This window comes from Coenobita brevimanus, chromosome 97 (assembly GCF_032717465.1).
Source record: "Coenobita brevimanus isolate Jiangsu-jjx chromosome 97, ASM3271746v2, whole genome shotgun sequence".
In the NCBI taxonomy this organism is placed as follows: domain Eukaryota; kingdom Metazoa; phylum Arthropoda; class Malacostraca; order Decapoda; family Coenobitidae; genus Coenobita; species Coenobita brevimanus.
The window spans coordinates 33,580,694-33,602,011 of NC_137050.1; the positions used below are offsets into that span (position 1 = coordinate 33,580,694).

At 41.2% G+C, this 21,318-nt stretch overlaps 1 protein-coding gene across 1 annotated transcript in view; it reads right to left on the minus strand.

Moving 5' to 3' along the window:
* Positions 1 to 1,028: 1,028 nt before the first annotated feature.
* The window catches only part of LOC145413647 (uncharacterized), a 260,021-nt gene continuing 239,731 nt past the window's right edge, over positions 1,029 to 21,318 (minus strand). The window contains exon 11 of the mRNA XM_080283305.1: positions 1,029 to 4,889. Within this exon, the coding sequence (XP_080139431.1) occupies positions 2,094 to 4,889 (2,796 nt within the window). The 3' untranslated portion in view covers positions 1,029 to 2,093. The remainder of the gene's footprint in view (positions 4,890 to 21,318) is intronic.

The window sequence follows — 21,318 nt, forward strand, 5'->3', positions numbered from 1 at the left end:
GAAGATCACTGCTAACAGAATAAAGCAGATACATTATCAACCATAAATATGAAAGACATACATGTGTAATTTATCTGTTACGTCAAACTCATGCCAAAATTTGCTTAGATGACAAAGGCCCGAGATCATACGGCAAAGTTTGTGCTCAACTCAAGACTCAACCTCAAACCTGAGACTATGCTGAGGGCCTTATTCTCATGAGATTTGGAAGCTTTCCTCTACCTCTTCCTTACCTGTTTATTTCAGCATACGGCACTTTTAAAATGTCTTCTATGTTATTTACACATTCTATGTTGATATTAGAAAGACATAAAGAACATACAAGGCATATTATGAAAAATAAATTGCTAAGGCAGAGGTACTAGAAAGCCTTATAAGCCAACAAGGCTATGATCTCAGTCTTAAGTTCTGAGTCAATTACTGTTGAGCACTAACACTGCACATTATCCTGCACTAACAGGTTAGTTGGAGTGTATATGCAGTCCTCATTATAAGTCAACAATGTATTCTGAAGTATCACAAACTTTCCATACAACTGGTACTGTATTAACAGTTTCATAGGTTGCACTGGAATCTGAACCCCCTTGAACACAGCGACGTAAAGTTTCTACTCCAGATTATTTTATTCACCTGAGTAAAGAATTTTTGAACTGGAGGGATTAGAAATAGCCTTAATTAACCCCTTCACAGCTAAACATTCCACTTAATTTTATTAAAGGAGTTCAGCTGTAGTACTGAAAGAAATTAAACATAATGTCACCAGACTGAAGAGCTAGTAGGATTTGCTATAATTTACTGTTAACTGGATTTCAAAAAGTGTGACTCGTAATGACGACTCACATATACCAATGTTGCAGTGATTCAACAACACGCTTGGCCCAGCACACAGACAAAACACCCACAGGGAGGACCCTCTCATTCTTCCACACACACACCTGCCAAACCCATGTGTATATTGAGATCTGTTATCTGCCAACTCCCCTTCACATCTTGAGGTGGCATTCTTGTTCAAGGATTCCTAGCACTTAATCCTTATCACTTTATTCCATCATATAACACATTAATACAATAATTTCTAGTGCATTATTTTTTAAACCAGTTGTTAAAAAAAAAAAGATAATACCTTCTGGAACATAGGAGGACCAAGGACAGGCTACTATACTGCAGATCATTTAGGCTGCATGAGACGTTCCTGTGATAAACCTTTGGTCAACTCTTGGATTTAAACTGTGGTGTTACAGCACAGTCTACTCTGACCTGAAACCTTTACCACTATGTCAGAGAAGTATCAGTTTTAAAATACACAATATAAAAGAGAACAGGATGGTGTAGTATGCAAAATAAAAAGTTAAGGAAGAGGTGCTAGAATGCCTCTAAATTGGTGAGAACACGGCCCTTGGTCTTGTACCCATCATCAAAGTCTCCTCCTCCTGACTTGAGCTTTAACTGCCATCACTCACATGTCAAGCTGTCTTCAGGTACATTTTTTTTTTTAGAAAACTATAACTGGCTTGAGTATTTTTTGGAGTGTTTAAAAGTGCACTAAATATACATTGAGTTACTAGGTTACCAAATTTATCCCACCAGGTACACACTGAACTTAATAGCTGCAAAAACATGAAAGAGGAAACATAGGTCTGTATAAAATTCATAATCACAATTTTGTACAATAAGCTTGATTTGTGATCAGACCAGCTGCCAACTCAATACTTGGCTAAACAAAATACAATAACAATATGATACATTTTTTTTCTTGGCAGCTTGCACTCCCTAATACATGTTTTATACTTCATTTGCATACAATAAAAATCACAACAATGAAATTTTAACAGGTAATGGGATGAGTTTTAAAAAAATGCATCTGTGATTAAAAATAAATAAAAATATTCTATAAATACTGATCTAAGTAAATATAAAAATAGCTCTCTGACAAAGAAAAAGAACTTAACCTATTGCACTTGGCTGCTGCTGCATGCCAGTCAGGACAACAAAACCAGAGGAATAACTGGGCAGGTTAACCCAAACAAACTAACCTAATAAAGGAGGTGCACTATGTGGTGGGTGTTGGTAGTGGTGGTGATGGTGTGATGAGTTCAGAGCCAAGGCCGATTCATGCTCTGATAGGAGCCAGGTCTGAGGCCTAAAGAGGGAGGGTAGCCTGAGGGGTAGCTGATCAGTCCTTGCTGTAGCATCATAGACTGGTGAGCAGCTAGCTGGGAGGGATGGGCCCCTGCAGACCTCAGTAGAAGTTCCTCTTGCCGCTGCTGCAGGTACTGCTGGTACAGCTGGGAGGCGGGATCCATGGCCAGTGGCCCACGACTCCCTTGGTTCATTAACGCTAGAGAGTCACGCCCAGAGTATGATGCCAGACTGGCTGCATTGAGGTGGCTTAGCGTCTGTGCCTGACTGGAGGAGATGGAATTTAAACTTGGAATCTGAAGGGATGGATGAGATTGTGATATGGGGTCCCTTGGATCACGTGGCAAAGATGTAAATGAACCTTGACTGAGACCAGACAGGCTCTGGTGGGATTGCTGGTGGGCTGGTGTGGGTGTGCGTGGTGCCCCAGGCAAGCCAAGGGCAGCACTCAACCCAGGAGACTGAGGAAGGAAAGGGGATGATGACCCAGAGATTGGCCGTGGGAGAGAGCCTGGAGTGAGTGCCCCTTCCCCACGGCCAAACAACGGAGATGACTGACCTGGAATCATGTTAGCATAGGACCGTCCAATACCCAGCTCCACACTGGTACTTGGAGCAGCTGATGATGTCCCTGCACCACTGCCTGAGCTTGAGGTTGATCTACCAGTGGGTGCAGGGGTGCCTGAGGAGCTGCCACCACCTGAGGATCCTCCACTGCTCGGACCACTTCCCACCTGGGTCTGGCTTGCACCCATGGACCCTCTCTGTAGCAATTCATGTGAGAAGAGGTTGGACTGACCTGTACGACCAGCTGCTAGGGATGCAAAAGCTGCACGGTCAAGTTGTGCCAGACGCTCTTGTGTTAGCCTTTCCTGTGTAAGGCGTTCCGCTGGCAGTGATCCCATCTTCTGTAAAGAGGCAGCAATGACAGATGTGGTAGCTAGACTTGTTCCTAAACTGGTAGCCAGGCTAGTAACAATACTAGAAGAAAGACTGGAGGCCAAGCTAGATGACAAACTGGTGTTCCACATACTCTTCTGTTGCAGGTACATATGTGACTTGTCTGAGGCATGGGCTGGTGGCAGATCCCTGCTGGAAGGACGACCACCTTCTGGAGGCTTCTGATGGGCTGCTGGAGGCTGTGGGCCACTATGCACTTGGGATTGGGGAGTTTGTGGACCTTTAGACATGTGCTGTGGTGAAGCCAGACCCGGCTGGGTCTGCATATGCGGGCTCGTAATCTGTTGGTGATAGTTTGGCTGAACTGATCGTTCCTGAAGCTGCTCAAGCTCTAATTCTCGGGCAAGGTCGGCTGGTGGTACTCTGCCAACAGCAGATAAACTAGACTGATGCAAGTCACTTAGGTCATTAACAGAACTTATACCACTACGTTCTATATCTAAAACTTGACTCTGTGCAGTTGTTTGTCCACCTGACACACCATACATTGGAGAAGGAAGGCTCTTGCCCAAAGCAGTATCTGGAGCTGGGTATGCAGGAGGTGGTCGCTCTGTAGAGGGTTTGGCAGGGTCTTTATCAACACCAGATCTCACTGACTCTGGCTCTGTGATGCGTGACACAATCTGAGACAGGTTGGCAAGAGTGGCTGGCAGGGCAGGGGGATTGGGTGAGAAAGGTACTGTGACATTGGGTGGGGCTGTGCTATTGGAGCCTACTGAGTCCTCTACTGACTTGGGCTCTGCTGTCCAGGGTGGAGTAGGGCCAGAAACTGAGGTATCCCCAGCACCTACAGGAACTGGGGTGACAGCAGAGTAGTCTTGGCCACTTCGGTCAATAGCTGCTCTCTTCTTAAGTGGCTGCATGTCTGACTTTGTGGACATTGCTGGACTTGGTATCGGCATCGCCAACTGTCCTGGAGATGCCATATCAGTGGATATGGGACCTGACTGAGCTCCTGGTGACAGTGTAATTGGCTGCTTTTTGGATCCATCATGGGCATTATAATAACTTGGTGTTTTCTTCTGTGGAGGAGGAGGACCTGATCCTGTGTTCTTGTACTGGTCAGTCAGAGGCTTATTAGTATCATAAGTGTAGTAACCATACTGAGGCTTTGGTTTCTCTACAGGCTCCACTGACAAAGCTGCTGGAGATGGTTTATCAGTTGGAGTGGCTGGAGCTGAGGCAGAGTAGTAATTGGGAGTCTTGGCTTTATCCATGCTTGAGTCTGAACTGTAAAAACTAGCATATCCTGCTGGGGACTTTTGTTTTTTGTTGGCTTCAGCTTTACTAGAGTAGAAAGAGCTCATATATGGCACAGTGGGGCTATAAACTGGGGACTCTGCAGGCTTCTGATCCCCAGCCTTCTTTTCTGGCTTGTCTGCACTGGGTTTATCAGTCATATCCTGGTAGAATCCAACCTTTAATGCCCCATTGGCTTGGTACTTGGCTTTATCTGGGTCATAGGAGGGAAAGGTCTTGGCCAGTGCGGTCTCATACCGGGGAGAGTAGGCAGGGACACTTGGCGACTTGTCTGGGACAGGTGAGAATTGCTTGGCTCCAAATCCTGGGGTGTGTGGCGACCGAGTCATGGGTGATCGCTCTCCTTCAGATGAGAAGGCAGCTGGGGAACGGTCAGAGTCAAAACTGTGATTGAGTGGTGAGCGGTCAGACACCCCAGATGATGACACGGAGGCCTTACGCTGCCGCTCCACCTCCAGCTTCTTAGCCTCCTCACGTGCCTTGTCTAGCTCCTCCTCCTCAAATTTGTATGGGTCATCATCCTCATCAGGCTGGGAAAGATCACATAACACATTATTATTCAATTTCAATTGTTAAATTACATACAGGATCCACCATCCTACATTTTATACACAAACAATTACTGTAGTAACAAAACATTATTCAAATCTGCAAGACAATTAGTGCTGTGAAAGGGGGACATTTATTATAATTCCTAACCGCAATATTCTTCCACCTGACAATACAGTAAGTCCTTGTTATATGATGATGCATTTCTGAACACTACAACTTTTCCCATACAACTAACATTGTAAACCATAGGAAATGGCATTTCAGCTTTTCACTCAGCAACTGAAATTTAAGTGTCAATACCTCTGTAAATAAATGAAGATTTAAAAAAGGACTTTCTGTACAGTACTCCTCGAGTCAAACAGGAACCTTTCCATGTTCACCACTTCATTCTGATTATACAATTTCTAGTATATTCCATTACAGATACCACCACACGGCTGAATTCAACTTTGGAGAGACTTTTCAAACTGGAGGAGTTTGATTTAACCATTATTAACCCCTTGACTATAAAAAGCTTGTTCTGTATTGAATAAAATCATCAACCAGTATCAAGAACAACCTATACCAAACATGTCATTGGACTGACAACATTAACTTCAGCTAAAACAACGATCTATCTAACTATCTACTGTCAGATGCCTTAATCCTGTATGGGGTGGCCACAAACATGTTGCCTCCATGTCGCCCTATCCCCCACCATTTCACTGCTCATCCCCAGCTCACACCCCCCTCTCATACACCTCTCCACTCCATCCCTCCATCTCATCCTCAGCCTCCTCCTCCCTCTCCCCCCCTCCTACACCTCATTCACATACATTCTCCTCGCTAGTCTCTCGCTCACCATCCTCTCCACATAGCCAAACCTCCTCAATGTACTTCTCCTAATGCTTTCTATGACATCCACATCCAAATCACTATGCTCTTTCACTTCCTCATGTGTCAGTCAGTCTCTCCATGTAACTCCACATGCTCCTCTCAAATAACTCATCTTCACTGCTCTCTTCACTTGCATCCTTCCAACAAGGTCCAAGCTTCACTTCCATATGAAGGAGATAGTATCAGAACTCTATCATGCAGCGACTTTTTTACTTCTATGCTTGCTGCCTTATTTCTTATCACTGCCTTCAAAGAACCAGCAACCTTTCTTCCTTGCAGTACCCTTTCAAGCACTTCATCCTCCAAACTTCCATCCTTACTCATCACACTACCTAAGTACTTAAATGCACTCACATATTCCATTTCCTCATCATCCAACCTCACTGTACATTCTGCGACTTCATTTCTCTCGAAGACCATAACTTTACTCCTCCCTGCATCCACCTTTAGATTCCATTACTTACAGACTCTCCCAGACTCATTCATCATGCCTTGCAGTTCTCCTCTGACTTGACTTAACAATACAGTATCATCCTCAAACAACTGTACAGGAAGTTTCCAAACACTGTCCTCTCTCATTCACTCCAACATCCACTGCCCTACCTTGTATCTCATTTATAACCCCATCCATATTCAGATTGGAGACATGACACATCCCTGTTTCAATCCAACATTCAGATAGAAAAATTCACTCAGTTTACTATCCACATGCACTGTGGCCTTAGCACCCTCCATACATACCGTTCCTTCCCATTTACTCCATATATTCTTCATATATTCCACACTCCTTGTCAATCCACTCTGTCATGTGCTTTCTCCAAATCCATGAAGGTCACATACAACTTCTTTCCCTTCCCTAGAAACTTTTCCACTAAAGACCTATGGATGAATATCTGATCTACACAACAATGTTAAGCAGCGAAAATTGCTATGACTGCCATCCTTACCTTTACACTGAAAATTTCTTATTCTAATTCCTTCTTGCATACCCTTCTTATTCAGCACCAATCAAATCTTACCAACAAAACTTCTATCAAATAAACACTGTAATCTGCATCAGCCTATCTGATTCATACTACAGGTAGAATTCAGAAAAAAAAAAAGTCTAGCCACTTCACTCCAATGACACAGTCATATTTTTTCTACCTTTAAATAATTATACTCAGGTTCAATGAGACTTCTCAAACATGGGGGAAAAGCAACAGCTTTCGCGAACACCCTTCAATACACTGCGTGACACCGTCTGGTAACAGCAAGAATCAACATAAAATAAATCACACTCAAAGGGCTATGCATTAGTTACTTCACAACCCTAACACTTTCCGTACTATCTGCAGGACCATTTTTTGAAATTTCAGGCACTTTACCATAAAAATACATGAGAAATTTCATCCCATGACACAGAAACCCATGGAGATTAGTATGTTTCAGCAGAAATGCAAATAGTGCAAAAATATAGTATTAACATGTACTTTATTTTTGTTGACTTGGAGAAAGTCTTTGACAGAGTCCCTAGGGAGATGGTGAAAGGGGCAATGAGAAAGCTGGGGACTGAGGAGTGGCTGGTTAGAGTGGTTATGGCTATGTATGTGAGTGCTCACACCTAGGTGCAAGTCAAGATTTGAGTGATGAGTTTTCATTGAATGTTGGTGAGCATCAAGGATCAGTCTTGAGCCCCTTATTGTTTATCATGGTGCTTGAAGCCCTCTCACGTGATTTCAGAAATGAAGTCCTGTAGAAGATGTTGCATGCCGATAATTTGGCGTTGACTGCAGCAAATGAAGGGGAGATGGAGGAAAGAATTAGGAAGTGGAGACATGGTATTGGGCACAGGGGCTTTAAAAAAGAAAAAAAAAAAAAAAAAAAAAAAAATCCCAGAGCGACTATATTCCACTTTATTACACCACATAAGCCTATCTGCAAAAGTAAGAAAAATATAAAGGATTTAAAGTTTCAAAAATAGAAAATTGGTCATAAGTTTTGGTCATTTTGGATTTTTTCAAAATTTTGAACAGACGGGCATCAACCTCCTATACGGCCCTACAATCATAGAAAATATGAGAAATTTCCAACAAATGGTTTCTGAGATACAGTATGGAACGAACAAATGGACATACAGACTAATGGATGGACAGATAGACATAGCCTAACCTAAGATTCCACTTCATGAGAAATGAAGTGGAATAACAATGATGATGGTATCTAGGGTTGGTGGCGATACTGTCAAAGATGAGGGAGAATGGCCATCTGCAGTTTGCCACAGGGGTGTGGGAGGTATTTCCATCCTGTGCAGTGTTTGTGGTAAGTGGGTGCATGGGAGATGTAGTGGTGTCAAAGGTAAACTGTGAAATAATGCTGATTTCATGTGTGCAGCATGCTCAGGAGAGCATGTGATTTTCAGGTGTGATGGGATTGATCTTGCTGGTGAGTCTCTTGAGTGTGTGGAAGAGCTTTGTTACTTGGAAGACATGTTCGTGCCAGAAGCTGGGCTGGAGCTAGCTCTGCAGCTAGGGTATGGAGTGGTTAGAGGAAGTTCAGTGAGCTGTTGCCTCTCCTGACAATGAGAGGGCCCTCCCTCCGTGCTAAGGGATCTTTGTATGCAGCATGTGTTAGAAGTGTAACGCTGTATGGTAATGAAACCTGGGCAGTAAAGAAGGAGGATATACACTGACTCAAACATCCAGAAATGACAATGATTAGATGGATGCACAGTGCATTCTTGAATGTGAGGCCTGGGGGAACCAGAATTGCAAGCGAAGTGTTGAAAGGAAGGATGGAACTGGAATATATAGGTGATGTGATGAGGAGGGATAGATTAAGATGGTCTGGGTATGTGGAGAAGATGGGGGGATGACAATGGGGTGCTTCTGAAAAGCCTAGTGTTCTGCTAGATGGCCCCACGATTTGGACAAACACATTCCCCATGCAGTTTCAAAAACATATTTTTCTTTGTTAAATACCTATACTGTTCTGTAAAACTGTAAATCATAGTAATGCCATATACCGTAATATAAATAATATAAATAAAATACATATATATAACTTAGCATGAATTGTTTATATTTATCATAAACAGAAATTAAAATATCACTGATGGCATGTGATGGCAATCCGCCCTTTCAGTGGCCCTATGTTATTTAATTTCTGCTACATTTAGTGCAAGTTAGGTTCTTAATACATAGTTTGTTCAGACTGTAAATTACACCTAGTGGGTATTTTGACTCATTCAGTCTCTATGTAGGCAGAAATTTAATGTTGAGTAAATACTGGGACTCAACATCTTGCTTACTTCCTTCACTCATGCACACCACAAGACAGTCTCATGTTTAATTTTTTTCACAAGAGATTTGTTTTCAAAACAAACACACAAGGACTAATGCATAAAATAATACACTTTAGACTACTTGTGGTCTGGTTAGGTTAGATGAAGTAAGGTACTGTAATTGCTTTGGAGGGTCCGAGGGGCAACACAGGACTGTCTTGTGGTGTGCATGTGTGAAGGGAGTGAGCAAAATGTTGAGTCCCAGTATTTACTCAACATTAAATTTCTGTCCACGTAGAGATTGAATGAGTCAAGATACCCACTAGGCATAATTTACAGTCTGAACAAACTATGTATTAAGAACCAACCTTGCACTAAATGTGGCAGGAATTAAAATAATAATATAGGACCACTGAAAGGGCGGGTTGCCATCAATGATATTTTAATTTCCATTTATGATAAATATAAAGAGATCACGCTACGTTACATATACGTGTTCTATTTGTATTACTGTATTTATATTACAGTATATGACATTACCATGATTCACAGTTTCACATAGGAGTAGATAGTTAATAATGAAAAATATGCTTTTTAACCCCTTAACCGCGGGGCGTCACTTTTGTGACGCTTGGGAGCAAGGGATCATACCGCGGGGCGTCGCTTTTGTGATTCTGTGTTATTTTGAATTCACCCGGGCTTCCAAGTGGGGGCTTGTATCATCTATCAGTACTGACAATGTCCAACACTAGTCAGCACTCCTAATCTCATCTGTACTCCCATCCATTGTTGACAATTTAGCCATTTCTCCCCGTTCTTGACTCCCCTCCCTACCCCCCCTCCATTACCCTATCCTCTCGCCTGCCCGGCCATGCTACGCTAAGTAAATCTTCCCTGGAATTTTTCACTGATTTCATCCATTGAAATAAGCCCTATGTTGTATTCTTATACCAAATAATATATACAAGAAAGAAATCAGGTAAGTGAGAGTGCCATACACCTGGAATTGGCTAATTATCACCTGACAACACCTCACGTGCACTTGTTCGCTAATTTTCGCTGTTTTTTTCCCCTTGAAATATGCCGTATAATCTATTTTCGTAATAAATATACATGTAAGGAGGGCAGGGAGAAGCCTAAGTGATATTTACATTCACCTGGAACTACCTAATTTATAATGTATTGTCTAGATTTCCTGCCAATCATATCAGTGCTACACAAAGCTGTTTCAAGATTTAACATTGGTAGCTCTGATTATATATCTCCTAAGTAGGCCTCTAATCTATTTTCGTAATAAATATACATGTAAGGAGGAAAGGGAGAAGCCTAAGTGATATTTACATTCACCTGGAACTACCAAATTTATAATGTATTGTCTAGATTTCCTGCCAATCATATCAGTGCTAGACTTAGCTGTTTCAAGAAGTAATATTGGTAACTCTGAATAACCCCTAAACAGGCCTCCAGGCTGGCTGGCCCTGCGTTATCAGTTTACTCTCATCTTCCAAAGAGAGAGGACGTATGTTTCTTCTTGCTGACTTCAAGGCCTTTTTTCACCCCCATGCAAATGGCTCTGTGACCTTTACCCCCTACTAAACCTCGTGTGGAAAGAGGTAAAGGGCTGACAATTGATAAAAGAGTGACTACGATCTTTCTATTGAGTAAAACAGTGCAAGTGGAATTGTAAATAATGTGTAAATAATGTGTAAACAGCAAGTGAAAGTAATGAATGTAAATATACGTGAACAATGGAAAATAGTTTTATAAGTTATTTCAAGTGACAGTGCACAACACAGTGTAAATAAAATAGAAATGTAAATAACGTAAATAAAATAGAGAACGTAAATAGAAATGTAAATGAGTAGTATTATAAGAATACGAGTATATACCCTAGGAGTAATGAAAGTGAAAGTTTCACTCTAGCATGTCTGAATGCTATGAGTTATGAGAGTGAAGATGAAAGTGACATTCACTCTCAATGCCAGTATACAGGACAAGAAAGTGAATGCTACGTATTTTACTGAAAGAAATTGAATCCCTACAGTGACAATAAACTAATACTACTGAAGGAAACTTATGGATAAAGACTGTAGATATATATAAGTGTTATATAGTAATAGAAATATAAAGTGTGAGGGGTTTTATGAATAATAAATGACAGACTACCAAGAGTTTAACTAGTGCCAGTGCGACGATCAGACGCGCTCGTAATTTCCATTGCTTTCACAGTGTTTTTTTTTTGAGTATGGATCCCAAACTACTTGAAAATTGTAGAATAGTGTTTATAGTGTTTGTATCTGGCTGTGGTAATCATATTACGGGTTGTCGGGAAGTGTAAAGTGGAGACTTCGTTACCCTACTTCAGAGGTCTCCACAAGTCCTACGGTAACCGACAAAGGCTCAACAATCATTCCAGGAGAAAGCTGAAGGTATGTGCCATAAGCATATGTAATTTTATTATTCTAGGACTAATAACTGATTTTTGGCAAATATTTTTTGAGAGTCTGTCGGAGCCCAAATAACCCCGCGGCACACGCAAGTCATTGGTAAACAAGCCCGCGGTGTAGGGGTTAAACAGCGTGGGGAATGTGTTTGTCCTGATCATGGAGCCATCTAGCGGAATAAGAGCTTTGCAAGCACCCCACTGGATGCAGAAGGTAAGAAGTGTGAATGACGAGGGTAGGGTTGCAAGAAGCAGACCAAAAATGACCTGGAAAGAGGTCATAGTGTGTGACCTCAGCGATAGGGGACTGAATAGGGAAGCTGCCAGAGTTTTGGCAGCATGGACAGCCACCATTACATGATCAGGGCAAACAAATAAAAGCATGCTGAAGCCCTTATAAATGATAAAGGCAGACCCCGAGATTCGATATCACTAGATGCAATACCCTGGCTTAGCAATGGGGTAGAAATTCCACCCTACCCTGCCGAACGATGGCCAAATCCCGGTATAACGATTTTTTTTTTTTTTTTTTTTTAAATACAATATTTTAGACATATTTGGGTTTTGGTTGATTTATAAACTATTTTTAGACTTAGAATTATGTGTTTTAGTCATAGGTGGGATGAACATTGCCATTTTGGGGTACAGTTTACTAAGTTTGATTTTTCCAAAATTATTTTTGATGATTTTCAGATTTTATTTTTGGGTTTAGGTGAGTTATAAACTGCTTTTAGGCTTAGTTTAGCTTGTTTTAAAGTTATAGGGGTTTAGGTTACCTAGAAACTTATTTTGGGACTCATTTGGGTGGGTTTAGGACTTGGTTTGGGGGGCAGCCCAAGGCTTAAAAACACATCCCTATATTTTACATGCTAAATCTACCTACAGATACGATACCCCACCATGCGATGGGTATTTACTTAACAATTGCATCGTTAAAGTGGGGTATGTCTGTACCATATCATGAATCTGGTGACAATGTCTTGCTACAACTTGTCATTTTTATCAGCTGAGGAAAAACTTTTTAAAACTGAAGTGGAGAGATTACATAAAGCCTTCATTAACGTCTTCAATATTAGGGGGCTCTCCCAAATTGAAAAAAATTATCTGAAAGCTGCACAAATATGTGGCAGATGGGGGTGCCCATCATCCACTCACTCAGTGTAGGGATGCCATATGGTCTCTACACCGAGTGACAAGCCAAATGATTTCTGTACCCAGGAAACCATTTACTATGCTGGGTGGTAAAAATATAACTGGGGTTTTTGGCCGGGTTAAGTGTCCCCCAAATACCCCTATCTAAAATCACTAAATTATGGCAAATGTTTTGGAAAGCCTCGGAGGGTCCAATACTTGCCCAGGGCCCCAACCAAATGGGCAGATTCGTATGGCCATGTAGAATGTGAGAGGTGTGAATGAGGAGAGCAAGAGGTGGAAGTGGTGAATGTGTTCAAGAGTGCGAGATATGCCATGATGACACTGTGTGAAACAAAGATAAAAGGTGTGAAATGGAGGAGTGGGAGGGTGTGAAATGTGTAAGATCGGGCACGAATGGGTGAGGAAGATGCATGGAAGGAGTTGCTTTGTTGATGAATGAAGTGTGGCAGTATGGAATGAGAGATTACACATGTGTCAGCTCGAGGTGTATGTAAGTCAAGTTCAAGTTTGAGAACGTGAAAGCGGCTGTTATTGTAGCGTATGCACCGTGTGATGAAAGGAGTGAGAGAGAGAAAGACAGGTATTGGGATGAGCTGGATGAAGAAGTGGGAGAAAAGCCCAGGAGCTATAAAGTGATTATGATGGGTGATATGAATGGAAGAGGAGGCACTGGTCCTGAGGATGACATAATGGAGTACCAGAAGAAAATGATAATAAGAAAAGACTGAAGGATATGTGTCAGGAAAGGAGGTTGTGCACTTGTAACTCTTATTTCAAACATATAGATGCACATAAATATACATGGTATACAGAGAACGGGGATCGTGCTGAAAGGAACCTGATCGATTACGTGCTCGTAGAGAGGTCGATGCTGGGAATGGTTGCTGATACAAGGGCCGTGAGAGGACAATGTGGAGGTCTGTCAGATCGTATGACTATGGAATGCAAGATCAAGCTGACAGGAGTGAGGCGGACCAGGAGAAAGAGAGAGGAGCAGCCAGGGAAGAGACTGAAAGTCAAGAAGCTGAGGATCAAAGAAATGGCAGATGAATACAGGACCAAGGAGGAGTTAGAATCAGTGAACTGGAATGAAATGGATCTGGACAGCCTGTGGAATGCAGAGAGGGATTGCTTAGTTACGAATGCTAAAGCAGTGTGTGGTGTGGCAAGAGTAGCAACAAAGTAGAAAGGTTTGGCATGGTGCGATGAAGAGGTTAAGAGAGCAGTGGAGGAAAATAGGAAGAAGTGGCTAGAGTAGTTACAGGACAGGGGTAAAATTGAAATAAGAAATGAATATACTGAGAGCAAGAAGCATGTAAAGAGACTAGTGCAGAGCAAAATGAAGGAAGTAAATGATGATCTGGGAAGAAAAATGAATGCAAATTACTCTGAAAACAGGAAGTTGTTCTGGAAACAGGAGCGGAAACGTAGAATTGACAGGGGAAAGAAATGTGAAAGTGTGAAGGATGTAAGTGGTAGATTATTAACCCATGGGATGAAGTAAGGACCAGATGGAACGAATATTTTGAAAGCCTGATTAATGGGAATAGACAAAGCAGAGTGGCTGTAACCATGATTGGTTTTGGGGGTGTGCTAAGAAGAAATGCAGTGACAGGAAATGCGACACTCTCACAGGTAAAGAACGCTATGAAGCGGCTGAAAAATGGGAAAGCAGCTGGGGTTGATGAGGTGTATGCAGAGATGATTAAGGCTAGTAGAGGAAGCGGAATGAAGTGCTTGTTGGAGATATGTAAAAAGGTATGGATGAGTGAAACTGTGCCAGCAGAGTGAAAAAAGGCTATGACTGTACCCCTGTACAAAAATAAAGGTGAAAAAAGTAAGTGCAAGAATTATTGTGACAAAAGTTTATTGAGTGTGGTAGAGAAGGTATATGGAAGAATTATTACAGAGAAAGTATGAGAGATATCAGAAGTCCTAGTGAGTGATGAACAGGGTGGCTTTATGAGTGGTAAAGGATGTGTGGACCAAATATTTGCAGTAAGACAGATAATGAAGGCTTGTGAGAAGGATCATAAGGTGTTTATGGCATTTATGGATCTGGAAAATGTGTATAACAAAGTACTGTAGACTGAGAAGGATTGTGGAAGGTTTAGCGCAAGTATGATGTAAATGGTAAGCTGTCAAGAGTTTTTATAAGGGTAGTGAAGCATGTGTATGGGTAAATAGGCATCTAAGTGAGTGGTTCACAATTGGTGTAGGTGTGAGACAAGATTGTGTGATGTCCCCATGGTTGTTCAATATATATATGGACAGGGTGATGAGAGAAGTAAAAACACGAGCAATGGAGAGAGGGATGGCGTTGGTAATGAATGGTGATGGATGGAATATCTAAAATATGTTGTAAACTGATGATACAGTACTACTTGCAAATACCGCACAAGAACTTGGTAGACTAGGTCAGAGTTTTGCTAATGTCTGTGAGCGTTGTGCCTTGAGAATAAATGCAGAAAAGAGTAAAGGGATGGTTACTGAGAATGAAGGTGAATCCCAGTGTGATGTTACCATGAATGGAGAGAGACTGGAATTGGTGAGAGAGTTCAAATACAATCTAAGGATTGTAGTACCAGAAATTCTCCCAAATGCATCAACTGCTCTTCTTTAAGACATCAAGATGCTAATTCAAATTCACAGTCAGTTGCCCATTTTTCATCAAGTAGAGACTGTCCAATTATGATTTCTCATAGGAACTGATTGATTGACAACACCAATTTTGACCATTCAAAAAACTGACTACGTCCCTCTTGAACCAGTTAAGGATGGGTCTTTTAAATATTTGTTCTATCCATAATAAGATAGACTATATTAATGAAACTCTAAATCAGCATGAGCCTGACATTTTGTGCTTGACTGAAACCTAGTTGTATTAGTCTGATATCAATATTATTCGTAATGTTTTGCCTAAGACACATTCTATTATTAGTATTCCCTGGCCTGCTGCTGACTATCCGGGAGGAGGCGTACCACTCATCTACTCAGCAGCACTTGCAAACATTTCTCTCATTGACTCAGACCTGACCCCATCTTCATTTGAATTTATGGAGGTATTTGTAATAAATTTCCATCAGAATACCATTAGAATTGCAACTGTCTATCGACCATGTCATCCGGGCAGAGATCGAGGTTTTATGGAGGAGTTTGGGCAGTTTCTTGAAGGGTTTTCTCTTAAACCTGGAGGATATCTTGTTTGTGGTGATTTCAACTATTGGGTTGACAGTCCAGAGTCAAAACCATTTTCTTTGGAATTCCTTGAGTTGATCACCCAGAACAATTTTTTTTAATCCAACTCATGTCTCAGGACATGTCCTTGACTTGATCTTGTCCCCTGTTGGTTGCGGGCGTGTATCAGATGTGGAGGTTGACTCATCTGACCCCCTCATCTCTGATCATGCTCTGATCACTCTTAGTTTTGATGTCCCAAAATCCCCTTCATATAAAAAGGTCATCAGGTTCAGAAATTACAGGAATGTTGACCGCCAGTTGATGTGTCTTGAAACTGATCATCGTTTAAACTCCATTGATTCTTCCAGTCTTTCTTCTGATGAATTGGTTGATATCTACAACAACGAACTTAAGTCAATTTTTGACCATTATTGTCCTGAGGTAGTAAAAACAATCACTGTATGTGATGATTCTCCGTGGTATGGTCCATCCATTAATTCTTTGCGTAGACAACGTAGAAGGGCAGAACGTGAGTGGCGCTTGCAGTGGACCGAAGTAACTCGTTTGCGTTATGTTTTTGCGAGAAGAGCAGTTGTTCACACTGTAAAAGCCCAAAAGGCTAGGTATTATCAAAATAAAGTTGATTCATGCAGTGGTGATAAAAAATAAACTGTTTGCAGTTGTGAACAACTTGGTTGGTCAGAGCAATGTAATTGTTAAACCAACTTCTGTATCTGATACTCAATTGGATTCTGATTTTGCTTCATTTTTTACAAGTAAGATATCTCGTATAAGAAGTGATTTAGACAGCAGTTCTCCTAGTGAAGCATATTCAGTTGACTTCCAGCCACAGTGCACCGGGGATTATTTGCTTTCAACATTTCATCCGCTGGATGTAAACAAAGTCAAATGCTATATCAGAGAACTTAATAAAACATTTTGCTCACTCGATCCATGTAACATGTCACAACTACCTGATCTGTATGAGAATGCTGCAGACTTTATCTGCAACATAATAAATAGATGCTTCTTAGAAAGTAATTTTGTGCAGTCTGAGAAACGTGCTTTGCTTAGGCCCCTAATTAAGAAACCTGGCCTTGATGTCGAGAGCATGACAAATTATTGTCCAGTCCCTACGTCAAGTGGGGTTGGTGGAGGATTAGTGCCCCTCCCTGTAAAAACAATTAACTCTAAGCCCTTGGCCACCCCATTTGGGATACATGGCGTCTGGCAATGGATGGATGGATGGACTCTAACCTGTCTATTTTATCCAAGATTATTGAGGAGGCCATACTCGATCAACTCTTACCACTACTAAAACTCAACAGAGTTGTTCCTGTTGTTCAGTCAGCATACAAAAAATACCATTCAAATGAAACTGCACTAACAAGGATTCAGAGTGACTTGGTGGCAAACACTTGTAGTGGGATGTCCTCTCTCTTAGTTCTGTTGGATCTGTCTGCAGCTTTTGATACAGTAGATCATAAACTATTGTTGGACGATCTGTATTTTTATGGCGTTCGTGATAGTGCCCTTTTGCTCCTTAAGTCGTATCTGTCTGACAGATCTCAGAGAGTGGCTGTTGATTATGCTAGCTCTGATTCTTCTCCCCTTCTATTTGGAGTCCCTCAAGGATCAGTTTTGGGTCCAATTCTATTTACTATCTACAGAAGTAGTTTATCATCTCTACTTGATGCTCATGATGTGTTCTATCATTTTTATGCTGATGACACCCAGCTCTATGTTAACATGTCAAACATCAACGATACTAAGACAAAGTTTGAATCTCTAATGTCTCATATTAAGATTTGGATGGCTAAGAGGAAACTTAAGCTGAATGATGGTAAAACTGAGATCATCATCATCAGAGGAAACAGAAGGGGTGATGACACTGACAATGCCCTGGCTTTGAACACTGACGTTTCACAGCTTCATCCAGTCAGTTCTGTTCGAGATCTGGGTGTTTATTTTAATTCTAAGTTACATTACAAAGAACATATTAATCAAGCTGTAAGAGGGTGTAACTTGCATATCAGAAATCTGTACTCTGTGTGAAAATTCCTGAATAGACGGTGCCTCTTAACATTGGTCCATGCAGTGGTCTTGTCTCGTGTTGATTATTGTAATTCATTGTGGGTTGATCTTCCAAATAATATACTAACAAAAACTCAGTCTGTGTTGAACAGGACAGCACGGCTTATCTTTGGTCTCCCCCCGTGAACCTCAACTACCCCGTTTCAGACTGAGTTGCATTGGTTACCAGTAAAGGCTAGAATTGAATTTAAACTGTGTCTTATTACACTCAAGGTTCTTAAGTTTGGTGAACCAAAGTATCTTGCTGAATTGTTAAAATTCCCATCGGCACGCCCAGGTGTGATGTTACGCAGTGAAGATGATTCCTTGCGTCTTGATGAGCCAGGAGCCATTCACCAGTCATCTTTCTCTGATCATTCTTTTGCATATAGAGCCCCTAGATTATATAACAGATTGCCATTGTCCATAAGACAACTCTATACTGTTGAATCCTTTAAGAGACAGTTGAAAGCCTTTCTTTTTTCAAAATGCTATGACCTGGAGAGAGGTACTATGACGGATGACTATAGGGTTTAATTATTGCCACTTTCATGTATCTATGATGTAGCTTGTATTATATACAAGAAGTCACAATTCTTGTAACTGTAAAAATAATGTATGGGTGTTGAGCGCTAGTGAATTCTCAAAGGAAGAACTGGCGCTTTTGAGAAACAAAAGGCCAGATTATTATTATTATTATAGTGATAGAAAAGAGAGGAACATGTGCAAAAGAAGTGGAAAGTAGAGTGACACAGGGAACAAAGGTGGCTGGTGCTATGAAGGCCTTGATAAGAAACTGGGGTTTGAGTGTTGCAGCTGCACAAGGCTTACATGAAGGAGTGTTAGTGCCAACTTAAACATATGGATGTGAGACTATGATGTGACATGAAAATGAAAAGTCAGGAGTAAAAGCAGTGGAGAAGGGACTGCTGAAGAATGTATTTGGAGTACAAAGAGTGGATAGGATACGAAGTAATGTGATTTGTGAAAGATGTGGAATGAAGAAGTCTGTGGACACCAGAATCAAAGAGAGTGTACTGAGATGGTATGGTCATGTGGAGAGAATGGATAACAACTGAGTGGTGAAAATGGTATATCTGAACGAATTTGAAGAAGGAAGGAGGCGAGGTAGGCCAAGGAGAAGGTGGAAGGATATGGTGGATGAGTGTGTGAGGAAGAGAGGTATGGAAATCGCTGAGGCTACGGAACTGACATGAGATCGAGCTGGCTGGATGAATGCTGTGAGAAGTGCATGATCAGGGATCTGGCACCCCTTTTTAATGTGACAGTGTCCAGATTGACTCTATCAGATACGTTTATGCGAAGCTACAGAATGCGCTGAATGTTTTTGGCGTATCGGACAGAGCCAGGATTCTGGGGGCTTGAATGATGAGTGAATGGAAGTGTGGCCCATTGGACTGGGCAAACTTACGCTGTCTGGACGTGCTGCTCCTCACCCTGCCCTTGGGTGGGAAAGGAGGTCCGGATGACGATGATGATGATGATGATGACAATAAGCACAAATATGCTAAACAGACTGAAGGAGTTCCATACATTCCAGATCCAGACAATATCTTCAGAAGTAAATTTACTAACAAACTTATGATCAATTTCCTCTCATAACTAAGATTTGTTTTTGCATGAAGGACCAGCAATGGAAAGCACAGAGCCTTCCCTAGTCTTTTATAATACAAATCATATTTACAGAGAACAAAACCATCATAAGTTATATAGTACTCGTTTTTGCTGGAAGAGCAAGGCATGGAAAGAGCAGAGTCTTTCATTTTCACTTAGTTTTTCTTGCAAAACCAATTCTAAATTATGGCATGAAATCAACTATAAATAAATTGCTTAACCCTCTCAATCTGATAATGTATATTTCACTTCATATCTGCTATCACCAGACAACATTATTCAGCCCTGAAGAAATGTTTAAGAACTGAAGAAGTTAGAAATAGCCTTCACTTAACCCTTCACTATAAGGAGTCTCCCAAAAACTGAATTAAACACTTGGATGTGGTAAGAAAATATCAATGAATCATGTCATCTAACTGAAGAAGCTAAGGTTTGGCCAAACATTTACAAATCTTAAAGCTGTTTAGTATCCACTGGTCTAAAATATAAAGTACTGTTATTATCTGAATGCTTAACTGCAGCTGGTGGTCCAAAAAGTGTTAATACGAGGTCTGTCCAAAAAGAAACCAAACATTAATAATGCACCAACTAACTGGCATAGCACAACGTTGTGTAGCGGCAATTTTAAGCCGTAGTCTAACACTAGCAGCATCACGCCACATCACTTAATCACTGAGGCACATGCACTGCACCACTTAGTCATCGACGTACATGCGTTTGAAAGAATGTGTGTTTAGTGCACTTGGCGAATTTTCTTTTAGTTCTTCTACTAAGTGAACTCAGTGATGTTTTAGGGTGGATTTCAACTTTGGGAACATATAAAAGTCCACAGGGGCTAAATCTGGAGAACAGGGTGGCTTGGGGTTGATAGTCATCTCATGCTTCACTAAAAAGTCATAGATAAGGAGCAATGTGTGAGTAGGTGCACTGTCATGGTGCAGCATCCAGGTTTTTTTCATCCACACCTCAGGACTCTTCCTTTGTACTGCCTTCCTCAAACCCTTCAGGATATCTGAGCAAAACTCTGTATTGACTGTCTGAACGTGTGGAACAAACTCATGGCGAAGGATGCCCTTCCAACAAAAATAAAAAAAGATAAACATCACCTTCACATTTGAGCAACTATGATGTCCTTTTTCGGTCTCGATGACAATGTTCCAACCCACTGCAACAACTGCTTATTTGTTTCAACATCGTAGCCGTACACCCACGTTTCATCACTGGTTATGACATTTCTCAGAAAGTAAAAGTTTTTCCCAATTTGAAACAGAATTTCGATACGAAACACAGCATTTCACGAGATCCTTCGATTGTTCAACTTGCAACAAATCACTTGTAACGTACAAACACACGTTACCTGATGATCTGCTGCGACAGCCCTCCTCAAATGCATTGAGAGAGAGAGAGAAATAACGATAACGGGGAAATATTGTAGTGGATCTAAAGAAATGGTGGAGGGAAGTGCACCGACGAGAGAGAGAGAGAACGGAAGAGGAATGAGGTGACTTGCTTGGCAAGGGCGAGTTAAGAAAAAGAAGGGAAAAACAGAAAACTGAAACAAACTTTCTTCTCTCCATCTTAGTCTTCACTTTCACTATTCTCTAAGCAGACGATTTTATTCAGCTTTTAAGAAGCGGCCATTGGTTAAGGGGGTTTGTTTCACCAATATGACCAAGATATCTGTCTATTTGCAGTTTATTCTTTACGTAGCTCAACGGTAGAAAAATATAACAGTGTTTGCTCTACATCCTTTCCATAGCACTTCTTTGTGACTAGCATTGAT